Here is a 22028-nt window from a genome sequence, read left to right as displayed (position 1 = left end):
CCAGGAGTTTGAATACTACACAAGTAGAGAAAACAAACTGTTGCATTTAACCAACCATGCATGGAACTTTATTAATGGGCAAATAGTGTTTTGCATTGTACTGGCTCTATAATAAATAATCCTCCATCTTGGGTGTCTAACTTGCAAGCCTTTAGATAAAGGTCACTTAAACAAGGTCATCATTGGCCAGATGCCCCTCTTTCTTGGAGCACTTACTCTCAAAGAAAAACCTCTCCAAAGTAATTGGATCACTGAAATGTTTATTAGTTTTACCAATGGTTCTTTGGAGACGCAAAGGCAATTCAACTCTGCAATCCAGTGTTTCTCATATGCCAAGAGCTTATGTTGTCTACTCACTATTTCCCTATTGAGTATTGTTTAGCCCTGTTTATTGTCTGAGGTTGAATGCTGGGCTTTTTGCATTCAGTAACGGTTCCTTTTTATGTTTTCCCAGTAAAATCATAAAAATCTTTCAGATTTTCCATTACCAGTCCGTCTCTCTTGTCTCCAGCCTTCTCCGCCTCCTGCTGCTGCTGCATTTTCCGAACTCTATGTACTTTTTGCAGTCTCTTGTTTTGTTTTCCCTCCGTTTTTCATATGCTGATGATTTCTCCTCTTTGCCCCCTCTCTCTCAAAATACACAGTCTTCCTTTCCTCTTCCCCCTCTAATACTCACTTTTCTGTCTCTGATTCTACAGAATCATTTTGATCCCCCTTCCTCAATGAATCATCTCCCCTCCCATCTCTGCCTCCTTCCCTCAGTGCCCACACCTTGTCTTGCCCCTTTTTCTCCCTCCCCCAACCCCCACTGACTTTCGGAGTATTGCACTGTGGGTAACTATCCCACAGTCTCTGCTGCCCGTTGGAATTCTGGGTTGAGCTCCCAATGCCTGATGGGGCAAAAAACATTGTCGCAGGTGGTTTTGGGTACATGTCAGTCACCCCTCCTTCCGTGAAAGCAAAGGCAGACAATCATTTTGCACCTTTTTTCCGTGCTTTCAGCAGACGGTGCAGTAGGACTGCTAACCATCGTTATCCAACCACCGCTTCCGCTGCAACTCTGCTCTCCTGCTGCCATGAATCGACCTCGCAGGTCCTCTCGTTGTTCTTTATAAATATCTATTCTCGTGACCAGGGCCGGCTCTAACTTTTTTGCTGCCCCAAGCAGCAAAAAAAAGCGCCGCCCCGCTGAGCCCCCCCCCGCCGAGCACCGCACCGCCGGAACCCTCCCCTGAGCGCCGTGCCCCGCGCCGTCCCCCCCCCCCGCCGAGCACCACGCGCCGTGCCACCGGAGCGCCCCTCCCCCCCCGCGGAATGCCGCGCCGTGCTGCCCCCCGCCACCCCAAGATTGGCCGCCCCTTACCAGGTACCACCCCAAGCATGTGCTTGGTTGCCTGGTGCCTGGAGCCGGCCCTGCTCGTGGCATCCCGTCATCATCCACCGCTTCCGCTGCAAGTCTGTTCTCCTGCTCGTGTCTCGATAGCGAATTTAAGGCCAGAAGGGACCATCATGATCATCTAGTCTGATCTCCTGCACTTTGCAGTACATAGAACCTACCCCACCCATTCCAGCAATAGGCCCATAACCTCTGGCTGAGTTACTGAAGTCCTCAATGATTTAAAGACTTCAAGTTACAGGGAATCCGCCATTTACTCTAGTTTAAATCAGCAAATAAACCATGCCCCATGCTACAGAGGAAGGTGAAATCCCCCCAGGGTCTCTGCCAATCTGACCCAAGAGAAAATTCCTTCCCGACCCCAAATATGGTGATCAGTGAGCGATGGTGAGCATGTGGGCAAGACCCACCAGCCAGATACCTGGGAAAGAATTCTCTATAGTAACTCAGAGTCCTCCCCATCTAGTGACCTCCTCTAGGCTTTCCCGCCTTTTACTTCCACATCTGTCTGTCAGGACCAAGAACAACCCGAAGACAGTACATTGGGATGGCTCAAAGAGAGGGACTTGAGATGAAAACATCATGAAGCGAGGTACTGCTGATATGCTAGATACCATTGCTAGTCTAAGCAATTCTAAAGATCAGTGAATAAGAGGAGCCCATGAGTGGCCAAAAGGAGCTCTACTAGTGTGCTGCTCACAGCAGTGGTGCCTAGGAACCCAGTGCGGCAGAATATCTAGTGACCCATGAAAATTAGCTTCCTGATTCTCATAGCTCCAAACATTATACGAACTACAAGGCCATTTGCCACAGTATTACACCACTACACACCCGCCCCCTAACTCTGCTGTACAGTCCTAATACCACACTATTGCGATATTGTCCCTGGCATTTGGATCAGCTGGGACTAGGGTTTGTGATGATTAATATTTATAGGCTTTATATTACACCCAGAAGAGCTACATTAGACTAGGTGCATGCTGTTTCTGTCAACCATCCAAATTCTTATTCCAGGTTTTGGGTGTTAACTTCATTGTAGTTATGGGCAATATTTATCTCAGAGTTAAGCCTGGAATGAATTCAGGCCTCAACATATTTTAGATTGCAATCGTTTCAGGGCAGGGATTGTATCTTTCTAAGTGTTTGTATAGAGCCTAATACAACAGGACCCTGATCGGGGTATTTAGGTGCCATCACAACAGAAATAACAAACAATAACTTGTATTAATATACATGCAAGCACACACATCCTGGAGAGGAAGCACCCTCTTGATTGGAATCATTGCATATGCACTTCTGTTACCATGACCACAGAAACCCACCTTGACAACTCAACTCACCCCACAGATGGAACCATGCTTGGTGGCAAGAGGTGGTAGGGAAGCATACAGTGGCATAAGCTGCCCACAACTCCCTCCTCCACCTTGGAAGGCCTGGAGCTGACTGGTACAATCCAGAATTGGAAGGCGCTAATCAGGAAAACAGCATAGCCAGGGCATCTGGAAGATGTGATGATTCAGCACATCTCTTGAGCAGTCTCAACCCTATGACAAAGTCTCATTGGTAAACTAGTCATTGCTATGGCACCTCATTGTGGCCATATCTGGGGATTAGCTCTGGACCAGTCTGACACCACCTTCCTTCAGGGGAAGAGGAAGAGAGGTTGGAGGGAGGTACATGTGTGTGTGTGTATATATACTTGATTGCTCCCTCTTCGTAATTCAGGGCACTCCCTCTTTATGGCTTGGCCCTCCAGCCAGCTTACTGTTGATTTTCACTGTCTCAGGAAATCTGCAGTCGCATTGCCCAGACTATGCCACTTCCCCAGTGGGCGGTAAAGAAACCCCAGCCTGCCTCTACTCCGAACTAGTTGAGACAATTTAACTAGACCAGTTTGGCTAAAATCAAAACATTCAAAGCATACAATTAAAATAGAAGTTTTTTTTCTGTCCCAGTTTCACCTTGCTATAATTAGCATTGCCCAGGCTTCCCTGTTAGAGGGTAACAATATCACTAACCTGCTGCAAAATGCTTCAGAGTTAAGGACAACAGCCTGCTTCCTGCTCCTGGGCTCAGCTTCTCCCAACTCACACAGGGCACACGGCCTTCTGCAAAGAAGCTGCCCTGACGGTTTGCCCTCATGGAGTCTGACCCCATCAACAGGGAACCTACTGGAGCATACCCAAAACTACCACACCCAATTCCAGAAGCTTCTGCATGTGGAGTGCTTAATCTGCCTAGCAACAATGACTCAGACAGGCACAACTCACTCCTACCTCCCCGAATGGGTCTCTTAAAGAGATATTTCCCTATTAGGCACATGGGTTACACAGCTACCTAACTTCCCCCAGCAGTGAATCCCCCTTCCAGCACAGCTCTTCCTGTGGAGACATAGGAAATTGCAGGCCTCCCTTGAGCCAACACTGGTGAACAGACTAAAAGTGACAGTGGCCTGGTCAAGTGACAAGAAACAATGGAAGCCTATGAGTAGTAGGCACAGCACAGGTCTCATCAGTGACAACAAGATAAATGAGTTATCTTTGCTGGACCACTCTGGTCTCATTGAATACAAGAGAGGATGACTCAGAGTGAAACCTTTCATCATACACTGCATGGAATGAGGTTGCGAGGATTCCTGCAATTGCAGCAAATTTACTATATTCTGAGGTCATTAAGGTGCATAACATTATAAACGTTAATTACCTGATAGTTCTAGTGATTAGTACCGGCATGCTGAAAAACAGGTTGACTGCAGTTATAGATTAATGCTCCCCTTTTGCAGGGTGTCTGTGTGTGCATCAAGAGGAGAAGTATTTCTCTTCTTGCGTAGATTGTTTTTACCACCTGCACCCACTGCTCATTGGAGTGCCTTCCTGTATTTATTGCTACCACCAACTTCCCTCTTGAACTTGGCTTTGATGTAAGATCTGTTGGGGGGGGGGGCGGGGCCACGACAAACATGGTTTCAGGGCAAAATCCCACAAAACTGGATTCAGCAACAGACCTTGCTCCATTCCCACCCAACTGTATATACAACTCCCCATTTCTCTCACTTGAGATCCCATCTCCTGCAACAACTCAAGTTTAGACATATTCATATCTCAACTACCACCAGGGATTCAAACTCAGGACCTTCAGCTTCATGCGACTCTCTCTCTATCACTTCCTGATGTGCTTTCAAGAACACTAACTCCTGCAGGGTGCCTTTGGGTTATACATACAAGTTGTGCTGTCCATCACTGTAATATCTGAGCACCTTCCACATAAAATCAATAGCAATAGCAAGTCCCTAGTGGGCTTCATGGAGTCTCTGGCAATTCTCCCCTTTATGGCAACAGAACACTGTTTGGGGAAAGGGCTTTGGTTTTAGTTTTTTGTTTGTTTGGAAGGGATTTATTGGGGAAAAGGAAGTGTCAGGTTTATGAGTGTCATTCTTATGGTAGAAAGGCAGCCTGTTACTATTAGTTCATTGCCTGGCCATTTCCCCCTCACACTCAGCAAAAGCACAACCATGTCTATTGCATTTTGAGCACATAAGAGATGGCTCTACTCTTACTGAGTCTGAATAAAAATCCTGCAGCAAGAAGGGAAAACACCCCATCAACAATGCTTCTCTCGTAGGGTGACCAGATGTCCTGATTTTATACGGACAGTCCCGATTTTTAGGTCTTTTTCTTATATGGGCTCCGATTACCCCCCACCCCCATCCCGATTTTTCACATTTGCTGTGTGATCACCCTATTCTCTCGTCTCAACAAAGCTTCTGCCCCTTCACTTGTTTTCTCTTGTTTTGTCATGGCCTCCCTCAGTGGAGAATAGTGCATCCCCAGAGTCACGAGCCTCAGGGTTTGATACATACTGCCCTCTACTGAGGGTTCCTGCCTGGGCTCAGAGACCACTCCACTAACTCAGCCACAGTCAAACCAAACTTTTGTAAAGGTTCCAGAAAGTTCCATTAACCTGTTCAAATACAATTGTTCTTCATTCTCATGTGTTTTGCCTTGCATGTCCAGCCAGGATCAGAAGCAAACACACCAAAATACTGTGAGAAAGGCTCTTTTTGTGGTATTTCCCATTACATCTGTAGCAGGAAGCCCTAGAAATCTCCCCAGAAAGCCTGTTCTTGTGATACTGCCAGCTTTGCAGGGGTTCAGAGAGGACTGATATGCTTTGAATAACAATCAGATACTCAGAGATATGGTGACGGGGTGGCATAAAAACCTATATAGAATAGGATCAAATCTGAATTGTGCAGGCTGATTCCTGGGTCCATCAAGTGTATGGGTCCAGCCAATGATGGCATCTCTGGCAGAATACAAGGGTCTTATGAAAAAGAACAGGAGTACTTGTGGCACCTTAGAGACTAACAAATTTATTTGAGCATAAGCTAAATTTGTTAGTCTCTAAGGTGCCACAAGTTCTCCTGTTCTTTTTGCGGATACAGACTAACATGGCTGCTACTCTGAAACCTGTCATTATGCGAGGTTCTTATGCCACCCCACGTCAATGCCCCCCATCTATGCAGGGGGTGTGGCTGGGGGCCATGGTGATCCCTGGCTGTCAGATAAGCCCCTGCAGGCTGTTGGCAGCAGGTGTTGTTTAGTGCATACCTGGCCATAGGTTTGGAGAGGCACAAAGAGCTAATTTATTCCCCACCTCACCCCCACCCCAGTTGCACTCAGCATTTCTTGGCCATACCCAAGAACCTGCCCCTTTGTTTCTTAAATGAAATTAACCTATAGCCTTTTTGAGGTTCACCATCAATAATTAAGAGGATAAAGTCCTAGGGTTTTCTACTCTTCAGCATTCAGACCCAGTTTTCTGAGCATTCCCACACAGCGAAGGTGTTCAGCTTTGTCATTTGGATTGGCCATCACAGAGGTATGGGTCCAGCTGTGAAGTTCAAGTCTGCAGCTGGATCTAAGCTTTCCCAAAGTTCATGGGTGTTCAAAACCAGGGTCTTGGTACAGTCCCAAAAGTCCAGAGTAGGTAGCATTTCTCAGGCACTCAAGCTGATGACTCTAAAGAGACACTGTTCTCTACCTAGGGAGGCAGCAGCAAATCAAAAGAAAAAAAAAGTGGGTAAAGGGAAGCAGAGCTGGGAAAGGAGGAAGATGTTTGCAATATGCACAAGGTCAGACTAGATGATCATGATGGTCCCTTCTGATCTTAAAGTCTATGAGTCTTTCCGTGATTTGAGGACCCCTCTATGTTCAACGTATGACTTCTGGTTGATGGTATGATATTGCTGTATCATGGAAAGCCTCAATGTGTAGTGAGTTGGTCATAAATTGACAGGGGTTGTGTCATATATCTGCCAGACCAGGGACATTGGTGAGTTGTTAAACCTTAATAGTGGCCTATTCAAAGTGGAAACACCTGGGCACAATAGACTGGCTGAAGCTGGAAGAACTAGTTCTTCCAACCTCTTTGCAGAGGGCTGGGTATTAGAAAGTGGAAAATCTCCAACAGCAGAACAAATGAAACATATAGGTGGTAGGATTTATAAACTCGAGGGACTCACAGAGAAGGGGACAGGAGGCTTTGGCAGGCTTTTGGAGGGAAAGGGGACAAGTGTGATTGAGAGATGAGCTAAGGTCAAAGGAAACTGGCTGGAGGAGAGAGAGAGAGAGAAAGAATGACTCCAGGGTTTGGAGCAGGAAGCAAGACTGAATGGCAGCCTGATGAGGTGGGGGGGAAAACCCTGCCTACCTCATCACAGACCCCAGTGACATCCAAGGGAAGTGTGAGTTACAGTGAGGGGAATGGCACATAGCATTGAGAGATCCAGATAAAACATCTATCTAAGTAAAGAGTAATTGTGTTTAGAAAGCCTTATGAGGCCTGTGTGTCTGTTTCCTTTCATTGTCACGTGTCCTTGAGGAGGTGAATTGTAAATGCAGAGCACTTCCAAGGTTAGCGCTCTGGGAAAGGATGTACTTAAGCTACCGTAGAGTCCAGGCGGGTCAGCACTGGTCCTGGGGGCCTAAAGCAGCTGGACTGTGTGGTACCATTTCCCAGAGGGGGTAAAAGATAGAAATCTTATACCCAAGATATACACCAGAGGGGTCAAGGAAAGAAACAGTGCTGCAGCATCCTCAGACCAAGGGAAGTTTAAGAGGACATAGGTTCAGTGTGTTGTTACTCAAATACAGCAGCCTGGTGAGTGTTCAACAGGGGGAACTCTACCAGGGCTGTCTGTGACAAGTGCCTGGATGTCAGAAATGATCTTTAAAAACCAACAAACAATCTCATATTCTGTCTTTGTGTGACAATGCAGATACTGTCCCTTTTAAAGGCTCACAAATGGGCACAATTCCTGTTTCCTGTGAATAAATGTTACTGGGGAGTCAGCAGGGAAGAGTCTGTATGGATATGAGATCTTCACACAAAATGCACAAAAGCAATCAGTGTTGCCTCTTGGACAGGGGAATGGCACTTTTAAAGGTCAATGTTAGAGCAGTGAAATGCTGCCTGGAACATTCCCTCCATAGTCTTTCCCCTATAAACTTCACCTCTGAAATGCTTAGAACTTTGGGATTACAGTTTTCTTCTTTCCCTTATTCTATCATCAGAGGTCAAAGCATCATGCAAGCATCTGCCATCTTCATCTGTCCAAGGTGGCACTAAGGTCTATCTGCTTACCGTCTTCTTTGATGCAATCCATCTGTTGCCTCCTCAGTGTCTCTTTCCTACCACCATCTCCTGCCATGCTATCTTCACCAGATCCTCTTCATTCATCTTCTCTAGGTGTCCAAACCAGCAAAGTCACACTTCCTGGATGTTGTCAGAGGATTAATCTTCATAGATCCAGTTGTGATGTTACACCCTGTCTTGTAAGGTATCATTGGAAAGGTTATAAGTTACAAACTGGATAATCACATTCAGTATGCATATATCATTTCTGTATCTAAAGTTAGGAATATGGACTATGTAACAATTACAACTGGGTGTTTATTTGGGAGAGTCCCACCAGACAACAGGCCATCAGCCTCAATGGGCCATTAGGAAGAAACAATAAGATTTTAAAGATACTAATCGCTCTCCTTCCTGAGAGGCATCCTGGGATGCGATGTAGCTGTGACACTACTAGGTCAGGTGGTCCTGCCACCTGGTACTAAAAACTATCTTGGACTTCTAGTAAATTTCCACTAAAAGGAGGGGGAGGTCTCTCCTCCATTTACTACTCAAGAAGGAGGACCGCTGAAAGTACCTGAAAAGAGAAAGGAACTAACCTGGTGCAAAAGGCAGGGGTGAGTCCAGACTGAGACAGGGGTCCAGTCTGTCTTTCTGCAGCTGTGTGTCACTGCCTGTGTGTGTGCTAGAGGCGGTTAAGAGCCTGGCTAAGCAAGACAGGGTAAAGGAGGCCAGGCTGGTGGAACAGGTGGGCTCATGGTATCCCAGTACATCAGGTGGTGCCTTAAAGTGGGGCAACCCATCACAGTGGTGTAGTCGAGCAGGGTAATGTGCACAACTTATTGCTCTGAGACACTGGTGGTGATTTAAAGTGAGTTTTAAGTGTGCTGGCTGGAGAACAGACAAAGTCGTTACTGGTTTGTTATTTTCTGTTTGCTTATTTCGGGTAGGGAAGTAGGGACAGGAAAAGCAGGAAAATGAGTGAAAGTGAAGCTACCAAAAAGTTGGAGCTCCACAGGTTGCAAGTAGAAGAAAATGAAAGGAAGCATAAGAGACAGGTGGAATTAAAACAGACGGAAATGGATGAGCAAAAATCAGCCCACCAGAGAGCCATGGAACTGAGACAGATTGAGGATGATAAGGAAATGGAAGCCCAGAAGCTAGCCATGGAGATGCAAGCCAAAGCAGAAGAAGCCAGGCAAAATATTGCACATCAGAGAGCCATGGAACTGAGACAGCTAGAGGCTGAGGAAGCCCAAGAATGGAGAAAGCTGGAGGCTGACAAAGAAATTGAAGCAGAGCAGCCAGGCATAAAAATGCCCTGGAACTGAAAGACAAACAAATGAAGCATGAACTGGCCGTAATGGAGTGGAAGAGACAGAACCCCACACCAGGGGGTCCCCTCTCCAAAAATCCACAAGTGGGAGCAGTTCTGCCCAGCCTATAATGAGTCTGGGGACATTTCTGAATATTTCATCATCTTTGAGAGGCTGTATATGCTCCATGCAATTCCTGAGCATCAACAGATGGCCACTCTGGTTGCAAAGTTGTCTGGAAGAGCTCTGGGTATATTCAATAAGATGCCAATTGGTGATGCTATGGTAAATTTAAGAATTTGGTTTTAAAATAGTTTCAGATTACACCTGAACTTTATAGAGTAAAATTTCGAAGCCTTAAGAGAGGGGCCGTATTAAGTAATGTGGCTTATGTGAACCAAATGAAAAATCTACTGGATAAGTGGGTAAAGGGAAAAGGTATTACAAGCTTTGAAGGAACGTGTGATTTGGTTGCTCAGGAATAGTTCCTGAATATGTCTAATGATGTAAAATAGTGTTTTATGGGATAAAAAGGTAGAAACGGTCAAAGAACTTGCAACTTTTACAGATACATTTGAACAATCCCAAGCACCTAGTAGAAATAAATCACAGGCAGAGGGGTTTAAATTTGGTGGGAAGCAAGGTCTCTGTTTTACCCCTGGGAAGAAGGAAGGTGGATGGGAGGCTGGATACTCACCTCCCCAAGTTCACTCCTCCAGTCCTCTTCCCAAATATCCTGTAAAAGCAGAAGAGCCCAGAAGCAGGTGCTATCATTGTAATTCCACTGACCACCTGAGGAATAAATGCCCTATGCTGAGTGACAACAGGCACAGGCAATTAATGGAAATGCTGCTACCCAGAGCACTGAGGCACCTCAGGCAGTTGCCACTTATCACACAGGGTTTGTAAACGTGGCCACTATACCTACAGGCGGTCAGAGTAAATGGCAAAGAATTCCCTGGATGGAGAGATACTGGTGCAGAAATCTGTGGTCAGGAGAGACCTGGTTCAGGAGAAAGACATACTGCTAGGACAAATGGCAGAGCTTTTGCTAGTAGGGGGTCACAAAAATCCTTGTGCCTTGGCTAAAGTGCACATGGAAACTGAGGATTTGCAAGCTGAGTTGACAGTTGCAGCTGTCCCTCATAACCCAACACAAATTATTTTGGGTAACGACTTTTTTAGTGTGGCTCAGGCTGTCCAGGGGTCTGTCAGCAGCAAGGAGAAATTTTGTGCTGAAGCCCCAGTGGGAAAGAGTAAAACTGCTGGGGGAAATGGGAGAATGTCTCTTTAATTCCTCTGCAGCAGTGGAACACTGTCGGCTGACAAGGGTGGGAGTGGTTGAAACCAGCTCTTACCCAGTGGCTAAAGATGGGTCTTGGTCCAAGACAGAAGGGAAATGTGTCCTGGAGGGAACCCTAGAGAAGGGTAATGGAATCCTAGAAACCTCTACAGTGGGTGCAGATTCCATGGGCTCTGTAACTGGACGCAAAGCCAATTCAAAGACAGAGGAGGGTACAATGCTTACCAGTGAAGGGTCTGTTCTGGCTGTTAGCCCACAGCTGAACAGGGGGCAGATTCCTCTCTAGAGAGCACAAAGGTGTGTGCTTTAGAGGGGGGCCCAGAGAAGGAAGTTAAGAAGGAATGTAGGGAAGGGCAGAAATGTTTCCCCATTTATTGCGGGGAAGGGTTTGTCCAGGAGCATTTTGCTGGATAGCATCTGTCTCTCAGGATTTAGGAGGAAACTGTAACTGTCCTCCTGGAACCTCTTAGGAACAGAGAAGGGGTGACAGAGAGTACCTCAATCCAGATCCCACTTATGCAAAATGTTTTTCCTGCTGTACTTGTGAAAACTAACTCTGTCTCTTTATGACAGGGTGGGTTTTTTCCCCCCAAGCACTCCACTGCCAGTTAAAATGCTAATGAACCACCAAGGAAGGGGAGGAGACAGCCATTTCCCAGGCAGGTAAACCCCTCCCAACAGCTAAGCATCAAACACTGAGTAATGGGGGTGAGCAACATAAAGGAATCCCAGGAGGGTGCATTCTTCCCATGGGTTTAACCCTGGAGAGGAAATGCAAATCCACAGGGGGTGGGTCAATAATATAAAAGGTCACCATACACCCTTTCCTTGCCAAAACCCCAAAGACATACCTAAACTAAGAACCTTTACTGAGGGGATGAGGAATACAATAAATGCTGAACAAACTGGTCTGTTTAGACAGAAAGCATGGTATGATAATCATATTTGGAAGCCCCTCCTTGTCATAAATTTGCTGGTAATTTTATGTCTCTTACTACACTCTGTGGGTTAAAACAAAGAATTTAGTACTGGTGGTAAATGCTTTAAAATAGGTAACATGAATGATTTTTGGAAGAAATTTTGGTACGGGCTAAAAGTGATAACATGAAAGTCCTATAAAATATTACTTCTCAACTAGTACCTGTGAACAGGCTTAGAGGTTGGAACAGCAGAGAAAGCATAACCAACCTAAACTGTTGTGTGGAAGGGGAAATTGAGGAACACCACCTCATAGCATTGGTGGCTAAATATCAAAACACTTACACTTTAAAAGATATTGATATCTGCATTATAATGACAAGGTTACACACCAGAATGTTTTCAGGCAACCTGGGAACAGAAACCCAGAACTTTGCAAAAACGCCTCTGGATAACATTACAATGTTTGGTAACACTTGGAGGTTGTATAACCAAAGCCAAAAGAGGAAGTTGGGCACAGTGCCTCCACACTGGTCAGCGACCAACCCTCTGGCAGTAATGTAAGGGGGGGACGTGTGACATTAAGCATATTTCTATAAGAATATGGGGTGTGTGATATGAATGGCATAACTGAGATATATTTTATGTAAAATGGGTCTTGTAAGGTATCATTGGAAAGGTTATAAGTTACTGAATGTGATTATCCAGTTTGTATGCATGTATCTTTTCTGTATCTAAAGTTAGGAATATGGACTTTGTAGCAATTACAACTGGGTGTGTATTTGGGAGACACCCACCAGACAACAGGCCATCAGCCTCAATGGGCCATTAAAAAGAAACAATAAGATTTTATTTACAATAAATCTCTTGTCTTCCTGAGAGGCATCCTGGGACCCAGCTGTGACACTACTAGGTCAGGTGGTCCTGTCACCTAGTACTAAAACACTATCTTGGACGTCTAGTAATTTTCCCACTAAAAGGAGGGGGAGGTCAAGACTGGGACACAAAAGATTCCCGCCTTATGTAAATCTTATTTAAGGCTGGGCAGTAAGGAAAACCGGTCTCTCCTCCATTGACTACCCAAGAAGAAGGACTGCTGAAAATAGCTGAAGAGACAAAGGAACTAACCTGAGGCAAAAGGCAGGGGTGAGTCCAGACTAAGACAGGGGTCCAGTCTGTAAGAAGAAATAACAGGAACTCTAAGTTACAGAAACTCAGCAACTTGCCTAAAACATTTAGGTGAGAAATTATTTCTTGAAACCAATCTCTTTAAGATCTTAAGATTAGTATGCGTGTTTTGTTTTATTTGCTTTGTAATCTGCTTTGTTTTGTTTGCTATCCCTTATAATCACTTAAAATCTGTCTTTTGTAGTTAATAAACTCATTTCTTGTTTATAACATAACCGAGTTTGTGCAATCCATATCTGGAGGGGGATGAGCAAGAAGCTGTGCAGATCTCTCTTCACATTGAGGGAGAGGGTGAATGTTTATGAGCTTGAGCTGTGAAGATCTTTCTATACAGTGCAAGACAATATACCTTTGGGTCTGCACTCCAAGGAAGGTGGGCACCTGAGTGCTGGGGAAAGTCCCTTATGCTAAGTCTTTCCAGAGCTGATCTCAGTGTCTGTGTCTTTCTGCAGCTGGGTGTGGCCCTGCCTGTGGGTGCTGGAGGAGATTTAATAGGTGGACTCAGTGGTATCCCAGTACATAAGGTGACACCTTAAAGTGGGACAATCCATCACACCAGTAACCATCCCAAACACACCAAGAAATCTGTTATCTACAGCCAGGCACTCAGATACCACGGAATATGCTCCAAGGAGAAAGTCTGGGATATACCCCTTAATACACTCAAACCCACGTTCACCAAACAAGGACACTCCAGAGAAGTAGATCACATCATGGAATGGGCTACCCAATTACCTAAGATAACCTGCTTCAATTCAGAAATAAAACCCCCTCCAGCTGCACACCCCTAGTTGTCACCTACCACCCTACACTGAAACCCACAGAGGGTATCAAACAACTACAATCCATACTTGATGGTGACCCCATCCTGAAAGAAATCTTTCATGAACCCCCTTTTCTGACCTTCAAGCAAATCCACCCCCCAACCTTGTCATCAGAAGCAAGCTCCACACAGACCCGGACACAGCAACTCAAAGCGGCACCAGACCCTGCCAGAACAGATGCAAAACCTGCAGACATATCTCCACTGCTACAATGATTAACACCACCCACAACACACCTTTCAAGATGCATGTGTCCCATACATGCCTAGCACAATATGTGGTGTACCTCATCCAGTGCATTAAATGCCATAACAACAACTATGTGGGTAAAACCAGACAATCACTATGCTCTCAAATTAACTCATACAGGAAAATGATAAGACAAACACCACATCACCTGTGGGTGAACAGTTTTCACAAAGTGATCACTGCCTATGAGTCCCCATCCTCAAAGGAAACCTATGCAACACTTTCAAAAGATGAGCTTGGGAGCTTAAATTCATGACTTTGCTAGACACTAAAAATCACGCTCTTAGTAAAGACAGCAAAAAGAGTCCTGTGGGACCTTATAGACTAATAGACGTATTGGAGCATGAGCTTTCGTGGGTGAATACCCACTTTGTCGCATGCATGCGATGAAGTGGGTATTCACCCATGAAAGCTCATGCTCCAATACATCTGTTAGTCTACAAGGTGCCACAGGACTCTTTGCTGCTTTTACAGATCCAGACTAACACAGCTACCCCTCTGATACTTAATAAAGACAGTGGATTGTTGGCCTATTACAACAGTCTAACCCACCAACCTCCCTTTTTGTCTTATAACTACAGGGGCCACTTAGCATATATTCTAAGATGAACAACTTATGCTAAACTAGCTGTTTGGTCTTGTATTTAGCTGTGACACTCTGAGTACCTTTCCCAGGCCGGAAGAAGAGCTCTGTGTAGCTTGAAAGCTTGTCTCTCTCTCACCAACAGAAGTTGATCTAATTTATTTTATTTAGTGTGTGCATAGTCGTCTAGCCAAGTGATGGTATCTTCAGTGGTGTGATGCCGTTTTTTTAGGCTACCATTGAACCTAGTCAGCCAGCATTCATTGGCAATGTGTGTCATCGTCTGTGTTGCACCGCAGCTGCACAAAGGGCTGTCACGAAGGCCCCAGCGATACTGGTTGGCTGCACAGAGACCTTGCCCGGTTCAGAACCTGTTCAACAGGGAACACTGGCAAAGGGGCAGGTCAAAACCAGGCAGGAAGATTGTGGGATCAGCGATGAGGGACTGGTTGGAGAGATCCATTCCTCTCGCCAGAGTGTTTCCACCCTAACATCCTGGCGTGGCAGATGAGACCATAATGAGCGACATGATGGCAAACGTGCAGCTGGTGGTTTAAAAAGGTCACTGTGCCCAGACTTGAGTTGGCACGTACTTTCTCTAATGAAAGTATGGTCTAATGAAAGATATCATCTCACCCACCTTGTCTCTCCAATATCCTGGGATCAACATGGCAACAACACTGAGGGGGGAGGGATAGCTCAGGGGTTTGAGCATTGGCCTGTTAAACCCAGGGTTGTGAGTTCAATCCTTGAGGGGGCCACTTGGGGATTTGGGGCAAAATCAATACTTGGTCCTGCTAGTGAAGGCAGGGGACTGGACTCAATGACCTTTCAAGGTCCCTTCCAGTTCTAGGAGATGGGATATCTCCATTTATTATTACTGCATACCTAGAACTTTTACACATTTTTAAACCTTTTCTTTTCTGGCCCAGACAGGCCTTCCTTGAAGCATCATTACTAAAATATGAAGCTAATGTAAGATTTAACAGCCAGGGGCAGACTTTCATTGTAAATTGCTCCTGTTACAGTCAGGCAAAATAAGTGTGTGCTCTCGGGATCCTCATTGTGAAGGGTGCAGTCATTTAATTGCTTCTGTGCCAGGGCTCTGGGAATCACACCACATTGCTGAATCAAGCTGTATTCTGGACCATATAAAGCAGACCACTTTCAGTTTAAAGTTTGCCATTTCTGAGTGTACAAGTGTCTGTGCTTAAAATTAGCTTTCTGCAAGCAAAACTACATCACTGGCACATTCACAAAAAGGAATCATAGCAAACCCAAATTCATTATTAAACTCACCTGCAAAATATTTTGCAAGATTCCCAAAGCTCTCGGACTTCCCTGCAGCCAAGAGATGATGTGACACTTAATTCATTCATGTTTTTAAAGAGTTTTGAGATGTTTGGATAGAAATGATTAAAGGTCTTGAGAACATGACCTATGAAGGAAGGCTGAAAGAATTGGGTTTGTTTAGTTTGGAAAAGAGAAGACTGAGAGGGGACATGATAGCAGTTTACAGGTATCTAAAAGGGTGTCACATAAGGAGGAGGGAGAGAACTTGTTCACCTTAGCCTCTAAGGATAGAACCAGAAACAATGGGTTTAAACTGCAGCAAGGGAGGTCTAGGTTGGACATTAGGAAAAAGTTCCTAACTGTCAGGGTGGTTAAACACTGGAACAAATTGCCTAGGGAGGTTGTGGAATCTCCGTCTCTGGAGATATTTAAGAGTAGGTTAGATAAATGTCTATCAGGGATGGTCTAGACAGTATTTGGTCCTGCCATGCAGGCAGGGGACTGGACTCGATGACCTCTCGAGGTCCCTTCCAGTCCTATAATCTATGAATCTATGAAAGGGAGAGTATTATATTATTAGACAATAAAAGCTTAAATGTATAATTTTTACTTGTGGCTAAGATATCATTTTAACACATCTGTGATGCAAAACCCCTTCAATGCCAACTGTGAAGGGGGTTATAGGAATATCCTGATTCTGGTCTGTACATTATGGTTTACCAAAGAATGTCATGTGAGGTCTTAAATGAAAGCCAGGGTCACACTGGTCATTGATGACAGGTTTCAGAGTAGCAGCCGTGTTAGTCTGTATCCGCAAAAAGAACAGGAGTACTTGTGGCACCTTAGAGACTAACAAATTTATTAGAGCATAAGCTTTCGTGGACTACAGCCCACTTCGGATGCATCCGAAGAAGTGGGCTGTAGTCCACGAAAGCTTATGCTCTAATAAATTTGTTAGTCTCTAAGGTGCCACAAGTACTCCTGTTCTTTTTACTGATCATTAATATCACTGTGAAATGTATGTAGAGATACTATGTAAGGAGCTATGTACATACGCTGAAAATATGTTCCGAAAGCCTGTATCAAGGCAGAGTTGACAAACAGGTCTTCTGTCAGATAAAAAATATATTATTTCCCTGTCGGTATGGAAATTAAGCATTGTAAGTTAACAGAGTGGAGAGTCTTTTACATATGAAATTAACGAGGGGATATGAAATCAACAGGGAGGCAGCACACCGGAGAATAAGTCATGGGGGGGCGTCATCTTGCCCCTGGGTACAGAAAATGAACTTTGAGGAATAGGAGAAGGTCAAGGAAGTAATTGGGCAGCATGATTACATTCATGAAAACGGAATCACAGCCAGCATTGGTTGAAACACTGCAAAGGACTTTTAGCCTGTTAAGTGTCTTGGAAACATGTTTTTTTTTTTAATATATGTAACCTTTCATTTTCATATCCTCACTCATTATTTCTTGAGTCTTTGATAATAAACTTGTTGTTTTCACTATTAATATATCTCAGTGCTGCAATACTCAGCAAGGCACTGATCCTGACTTGACTCATGGAGGCTGGTGTGTACATTGTTCCCTTGGGGACAGCAGACCTGGTATTCTAGTGACTGATCAGTGGATAAGGGACTGAACACCACAAGAGAATGCTTCAAAGGGGCTCAGGGACTGGGGTGCAGCTATTAACCTGCAAGGGAAAGGAAAGGCTGGCATAGCTCAGAGGAGAGTGCTTGGATGACTACCAGGCTGATGATGTCAGAGAGATGACAGCCAGTTACGCATAATCATGTCCTCCTCTTTCTGCAGGCAGGGGGATAACAAGATGACTCACATTCCTAGGTACCCTGAGAACTGTCACTACATCTTTTATGATCTTTCATAAACATTTGATTCCAAACGTGGGCATATGCAAAGATTTTTTTTAAAGGAACTGGATGTGGTAGTAGTTGTGTTTCTCCTTTGATTTCCTTTTGGCTGAGGCTGTATTCCCTTGTCTGATCAACCTATAGGTGAAGGCATCATTCTGTATTGATTAAATACAATTGGCCAGATTCTCAGCTAGTGTCAATCGGCATAGGTCCATTGAGTATCTGGCCCAATATTAACAAGTGTGCTAAAGAAAACTGCAACAAAGATAAACATAAATGAACTTAAAATCTAAGTCCCAACTCCACAAGCTTGTATTCATGCAATAGTGATTTCAGGGGGACTACTTGTGTCAGTAAGAATTTGGAGGATCAGGCTTTAGATGTCTATATCTGAAAGTGTTATCAGGGGTAAAAGACCTTCTTCCTGCCCACCAAAGCTAAGGAATTCAGAATCAAAACCTAGTGGATAGATCAGCTTTATCTCAAATATTAATAACCTTTAACATAGGATTCCTTCATCCTTGGCTTTCGCGCTGCTGGCTGCTCTCAGTGTCTTGTGGCAGCAAGAGAAAAGTTCCCAGTCTCCCTGGTACGGACACGTCCCTGGACATGGAGTCGGGGATCTGTTGTGCAAAGCTGCCTAGCAGCAAAACTGATACATGAGTGAAATCTGTGGAGTTATAGAATTATGCAAATTGATGTGAAAACAAAATGGAAACCTTCCTATGAGCAACATGTGTCAGTATGTGGTTAGAGATTTAGTGCCAAGCAGCCTCAGAGACAGTAAGAGAACAGACTGCTGATGCTGCTTCATCTCTGGTGTAGTGTAAGAATTCTCTAGAAAGTGATTGTGGCTAACTAGTATTGGCTAACTGCATTGCTCATGTACAAATTATGTGCAGACAAAAAAAATAAAATTCAAAGAATAAAATAACGGAAATGTTTGAAGAGCCGCCTGCCTGCCAGTTACACTAATGATCAGACATTTTTGGCCAGGTTTCAAGTGATTTTTGCAGATTTCTAGTAGTCAGAGAATCACAGGGCTGGAAAGGACCTAGAGAGGTCATCAAGTCCAGCCCCCTGAGCTGAGACAGGATCAAGTAAACCTAGACCATCCCTGACAAATGTTTTGTTCTTAAAAGCCTCCAGTGACAAGGATTCCACATCCTTCCTTGGAAGCCTATTCAAGAGCTTAACTACCCTTACAGTTAGAAAGTTTTTCCTAATATCTAATCTAAATCTCCTTTGCTGTAGATTAAGCCTGTTACTTCTGGTCCTTCCTTCAGTGGACATGGAACTATTGATCCTCATTCTTTAAATATTGACTAGTAACAGGGCTGATTCCTGTAGGACACCACTAGATACACTCTCCCAGTTTGACAGTGAGCCATTGATAACTATTCTTTGAGTATGGTCTTTCAATTAGCTGTGCACTTACCTTATAGTAATTTCATCTAGACCACATTTCCCTAGTTTGCTTACAAGAACGTCATGAGGGACTGTGTCACAAGCCTTATTAAAATCAAGATATATCACAACTCCTGCTTCCCCCAATCCTCTAGGCCAGAAATTATGTCATAGAAGGAAATTGGTTTGGCATGATTTGCTCTTGACAAATCCATGTGGAATATTCCTTATAACCCTATTATCTCTAGGTGCTTATAAATTGATCGTTTAATAATTTGGTCCAGCAACATTTTAGGTATCTTTCCAATTATGTCTCTCCTGAGCTTATAATTGTACCCTCCAGATACAAATGCCATGAGCAGTCCTCTAAACTCCCTTTTTGTGCTTTACACTGCACACGCAGTATGGAAGTCAAATACTCCTAAATATGCAACAAGAGTATATCAGGAGTATATGTTCTGTATGAAAAAGTCTAAGATGTTTGTTTGGAATATTTAAACAAGTTTTCAGCTTGTCCGTTTTCAACTAATAATGCTTAGCACTAGTGTTTTTCACTGCCCCAGAGTTTTCCTCAATGATACATAGTAAACCAGAGTCAGAAGCAGGAAGAGAACTTGGTGTCTTATCTCCCAAGCTTATGCTCTATCCACTGCACTACCTCCCTCCTAAATGCAAATAATTCATTGGGGGGGGGGGGGAAATCCAGGGGCTAGTGCTTATACATCCAAAGCATATACTTTCCAATCAAACTTCACTATGAGCAATATTGATCCTCTCCAATTATTGCTGGTGCATGTCCTGCACACACCTTCCATGCATGAAACTTCTGTGGACCTCAAGGGAGTTCAGTGGTTGGAAGGAGTCTAGTGAATGCAATAGTGATTTGCATGGTGGGTAACAGATTCCAAGTGTAGTTTTAAGAGAAGAATTTCCCCCTTCATTTTTAAGGAAAGAAAGGACCTTCCTATCTTGGCACGTTCGTCATTTGAAGTCTGAGTCGATTATCTCTCGGGGCTCTCCTTATACTCTGCTGGGAATGCTATAATATCTCATGCTATGATTATCACTTGTTGCTTGAAGTGCCGCTGCATATGAAAAAAACAAAAACTATTTTAGAAGACTGGTTCTCCCTTAAATGGTATTTCTAAGATGCTACTGTGTTCAATTAGTTTGTTTCTTGAAAGATTATGCATGATGTTGTTTAGGTGATTACAGTAAAAGTCTGTCTCCTGCGGGTTTGAAATGTCAAAGATTTCTAGAAAATATTTAAAATATTGTGTCAGATGCTCCTTTGAAACATGCTCTTAAGCGTGTTTCAGAATTAACCAGATACTGTAGGCCATTTTATGCTCAGGGCTACATGCCCCAATAGGTACTTAGACCTTCCAATAGCTTATCAGCTTTCTCCTTGTACTCCAACTCCTTAGACATATGTTAGTGACTAATGCGGATGATTAGAGACATTCCTGCTGGATTTTATTCAATTATAGGAAATGTAATTTTTCTTAATCATGGGTTTTACTTAATGTTGCCTGCCTAGAACAGCTTTATAAACTGTCAGATCCTTCACGGAGATCCTTAACTCAATAAGTAAGAGTCCAGACCACAACATAAACTAACAAACAGCTCTATTCAGCCAGATTCAATCAAAGTTTCTTTATTTTCCTAGCAGCTGACAAATTGCTGCCAGCTTTATGAAATCTTAAGGAGGAAAGCTAAGGAACTGAAACTGCATAGGGCTCCTCCCTGCCAGCAGACCCCAGCCTAATGATTTTTTGGGGGGAGGGGGGTGTCCAGGGACAGGCTGGGGCTCAGTTTGAAAGCGCACAGAAAAAGGTATAAGAGCCTAAAAAAAAAAAAGAGGAAAAAATATTTTGAAATATTAGAAGAAAACAATTGCATCTAGCGAAAAGTATACGAGACCAGAATGGAGAGAATCTAAAAGTTTTTAAAAAATCAAATTAAATTAAAGAAAAACTGAACTCAAGCAACCTGGATTAAACATTACAATAGTGAAAAATGTTATGAAGGAATTCCCTTTTAAAAACAAAATCATGGGACAATAATCACTTTAGAATCAGAAATTTCTTTCAAAGCTGATATTTTGGACATGTAAATATAGTATTTGATTATGATAATACTTAAACTTAGCATTTAAATATAATCAATTCATCCAAGAGTAATTTTTAATGCTACTAAATGTAGGCAAAATTGGGTGATATATAGATGGCAGGAAATGTTTATTACTCTATGTTGTTGTCATTATCCCTCAGGAAGCCAAGAGGCCAGATTATCTTGGCTCTTTGCACAGAATAGAAATGCAAATAACCAAAAGCAGGTAATTTGTCCTGCTCCCCTGCTGCCTGATTCACTGTTGTTCTGTGGTTACTGTGGGCCAGTTGGCTGGTGAAAAATGACCACAGAGCAGCTATATGCCCCTGCCTAGCTCCCCTCTAGGACAATGATCCCCGTGTAGGGGCCTCTGTGTGAGCCACAGATCTGACGATGTTGATTCCGTAGCCCCCCTCCAGGAGCCCCTGGTGCATTTGCGGGAGGGCTCAGGGCAGGATGAGGTGTGGGCAGCGTGCTCCTATGCCTGCCTGTTCCCTGCCACAAGCCCCACAGGGGCAATATGCAGCAGGTGCAAGTTAGGGTAGCTCTGAGCTGCACTGGGCATTGAGCTGGCCTGTGGCAACTCCAGAATCAGAGGGGCACAAGCTGTCCTCAGTTGCTGCACTGGCCTCGGTACTGGCACAGAGACCAATTCCCTCCTGTGTGTCTAAGGCACAACACCTGGCTGTGCACTCCCCCTTCAAAGCACAAATAAACCTGACTCCAGGATAAGCCAGCAGTCACTTCTACCCCATCCATCCCTGCCCCACACATGGCTGAACTTAAACCATTGAGGATCTACTGTGCCATTCTCTGTACCGATTTTGGGGCAGTCACTCGCCCTAGCACTTTCTTGCCCAGACTAGTATGATTGAGCCCAAGAAACATAAGGAAGAGCAGTAGCGCTGTTCTTCTCTCTCTCCTTG

The 22028-nt window shown here is 44.2% G+C and overlaps 1 protein-coding gene across 21 annotated transcripts in view; it reads right to left on the bottom strand.

Moving 5' to 3' along the window:
• The window catches only part of LTK (leukocyte receptor tyrosine kinase), a 208870-nt gene that overhangs the window by 173000 nt on the left and 13842 nt on the right, over positions 1 to 22028 (bottom strand). For 12 of the 21 annotated variants that reach the window (XM_065593124.1, XM_042849521.2, XM_042849517.2 and 9 more), the window contains 2 exons: positions 12698 to 12744; positions 8042 to 8229 (listed from right to left, as the gene is read on the bottom strand). The exons of 2 other annotated variants lie outside the window; for them this stretch is intronic. In XM_065593124.1, the coding sequence (XP_065449196.1) occupies positions 8042 to 8108 (67 nt within the window). In that variant the 5' untranslated portion in view covers positions 8109 to 8229; positions 12698 to 12744. Of the gene's footprint in view, positions 1 to 8041; positions 8230 to 12697; positions 12745 to 15712; positions 15755 to 22028 lie in introns of all 21 variants that reach the window. 7 more of the 21 variants (XM_042849524.2, XM_042849518.2, XM_042849520.2 and 4 more) reach the window with 5 other exon arrangements.

The sequence above is a fragment of the Chrysemys picta genome, chromosome 4 (assembly GCF_011386835.1).
Source record: "Chrysemys picta bellii isolate R12L10 chromosome 4, ASM1138683v2, whole genome shotgun sequence".
NCBI lineage: Eukaryota > Metazoa > Chordata > Testudines > Emydidae > Chrysemys > Chrysemys picta.
Note: the sequence above shows the minus strand (reverse complement) of the source record. Positions and strands in the feature narration are given on the sequence as shown.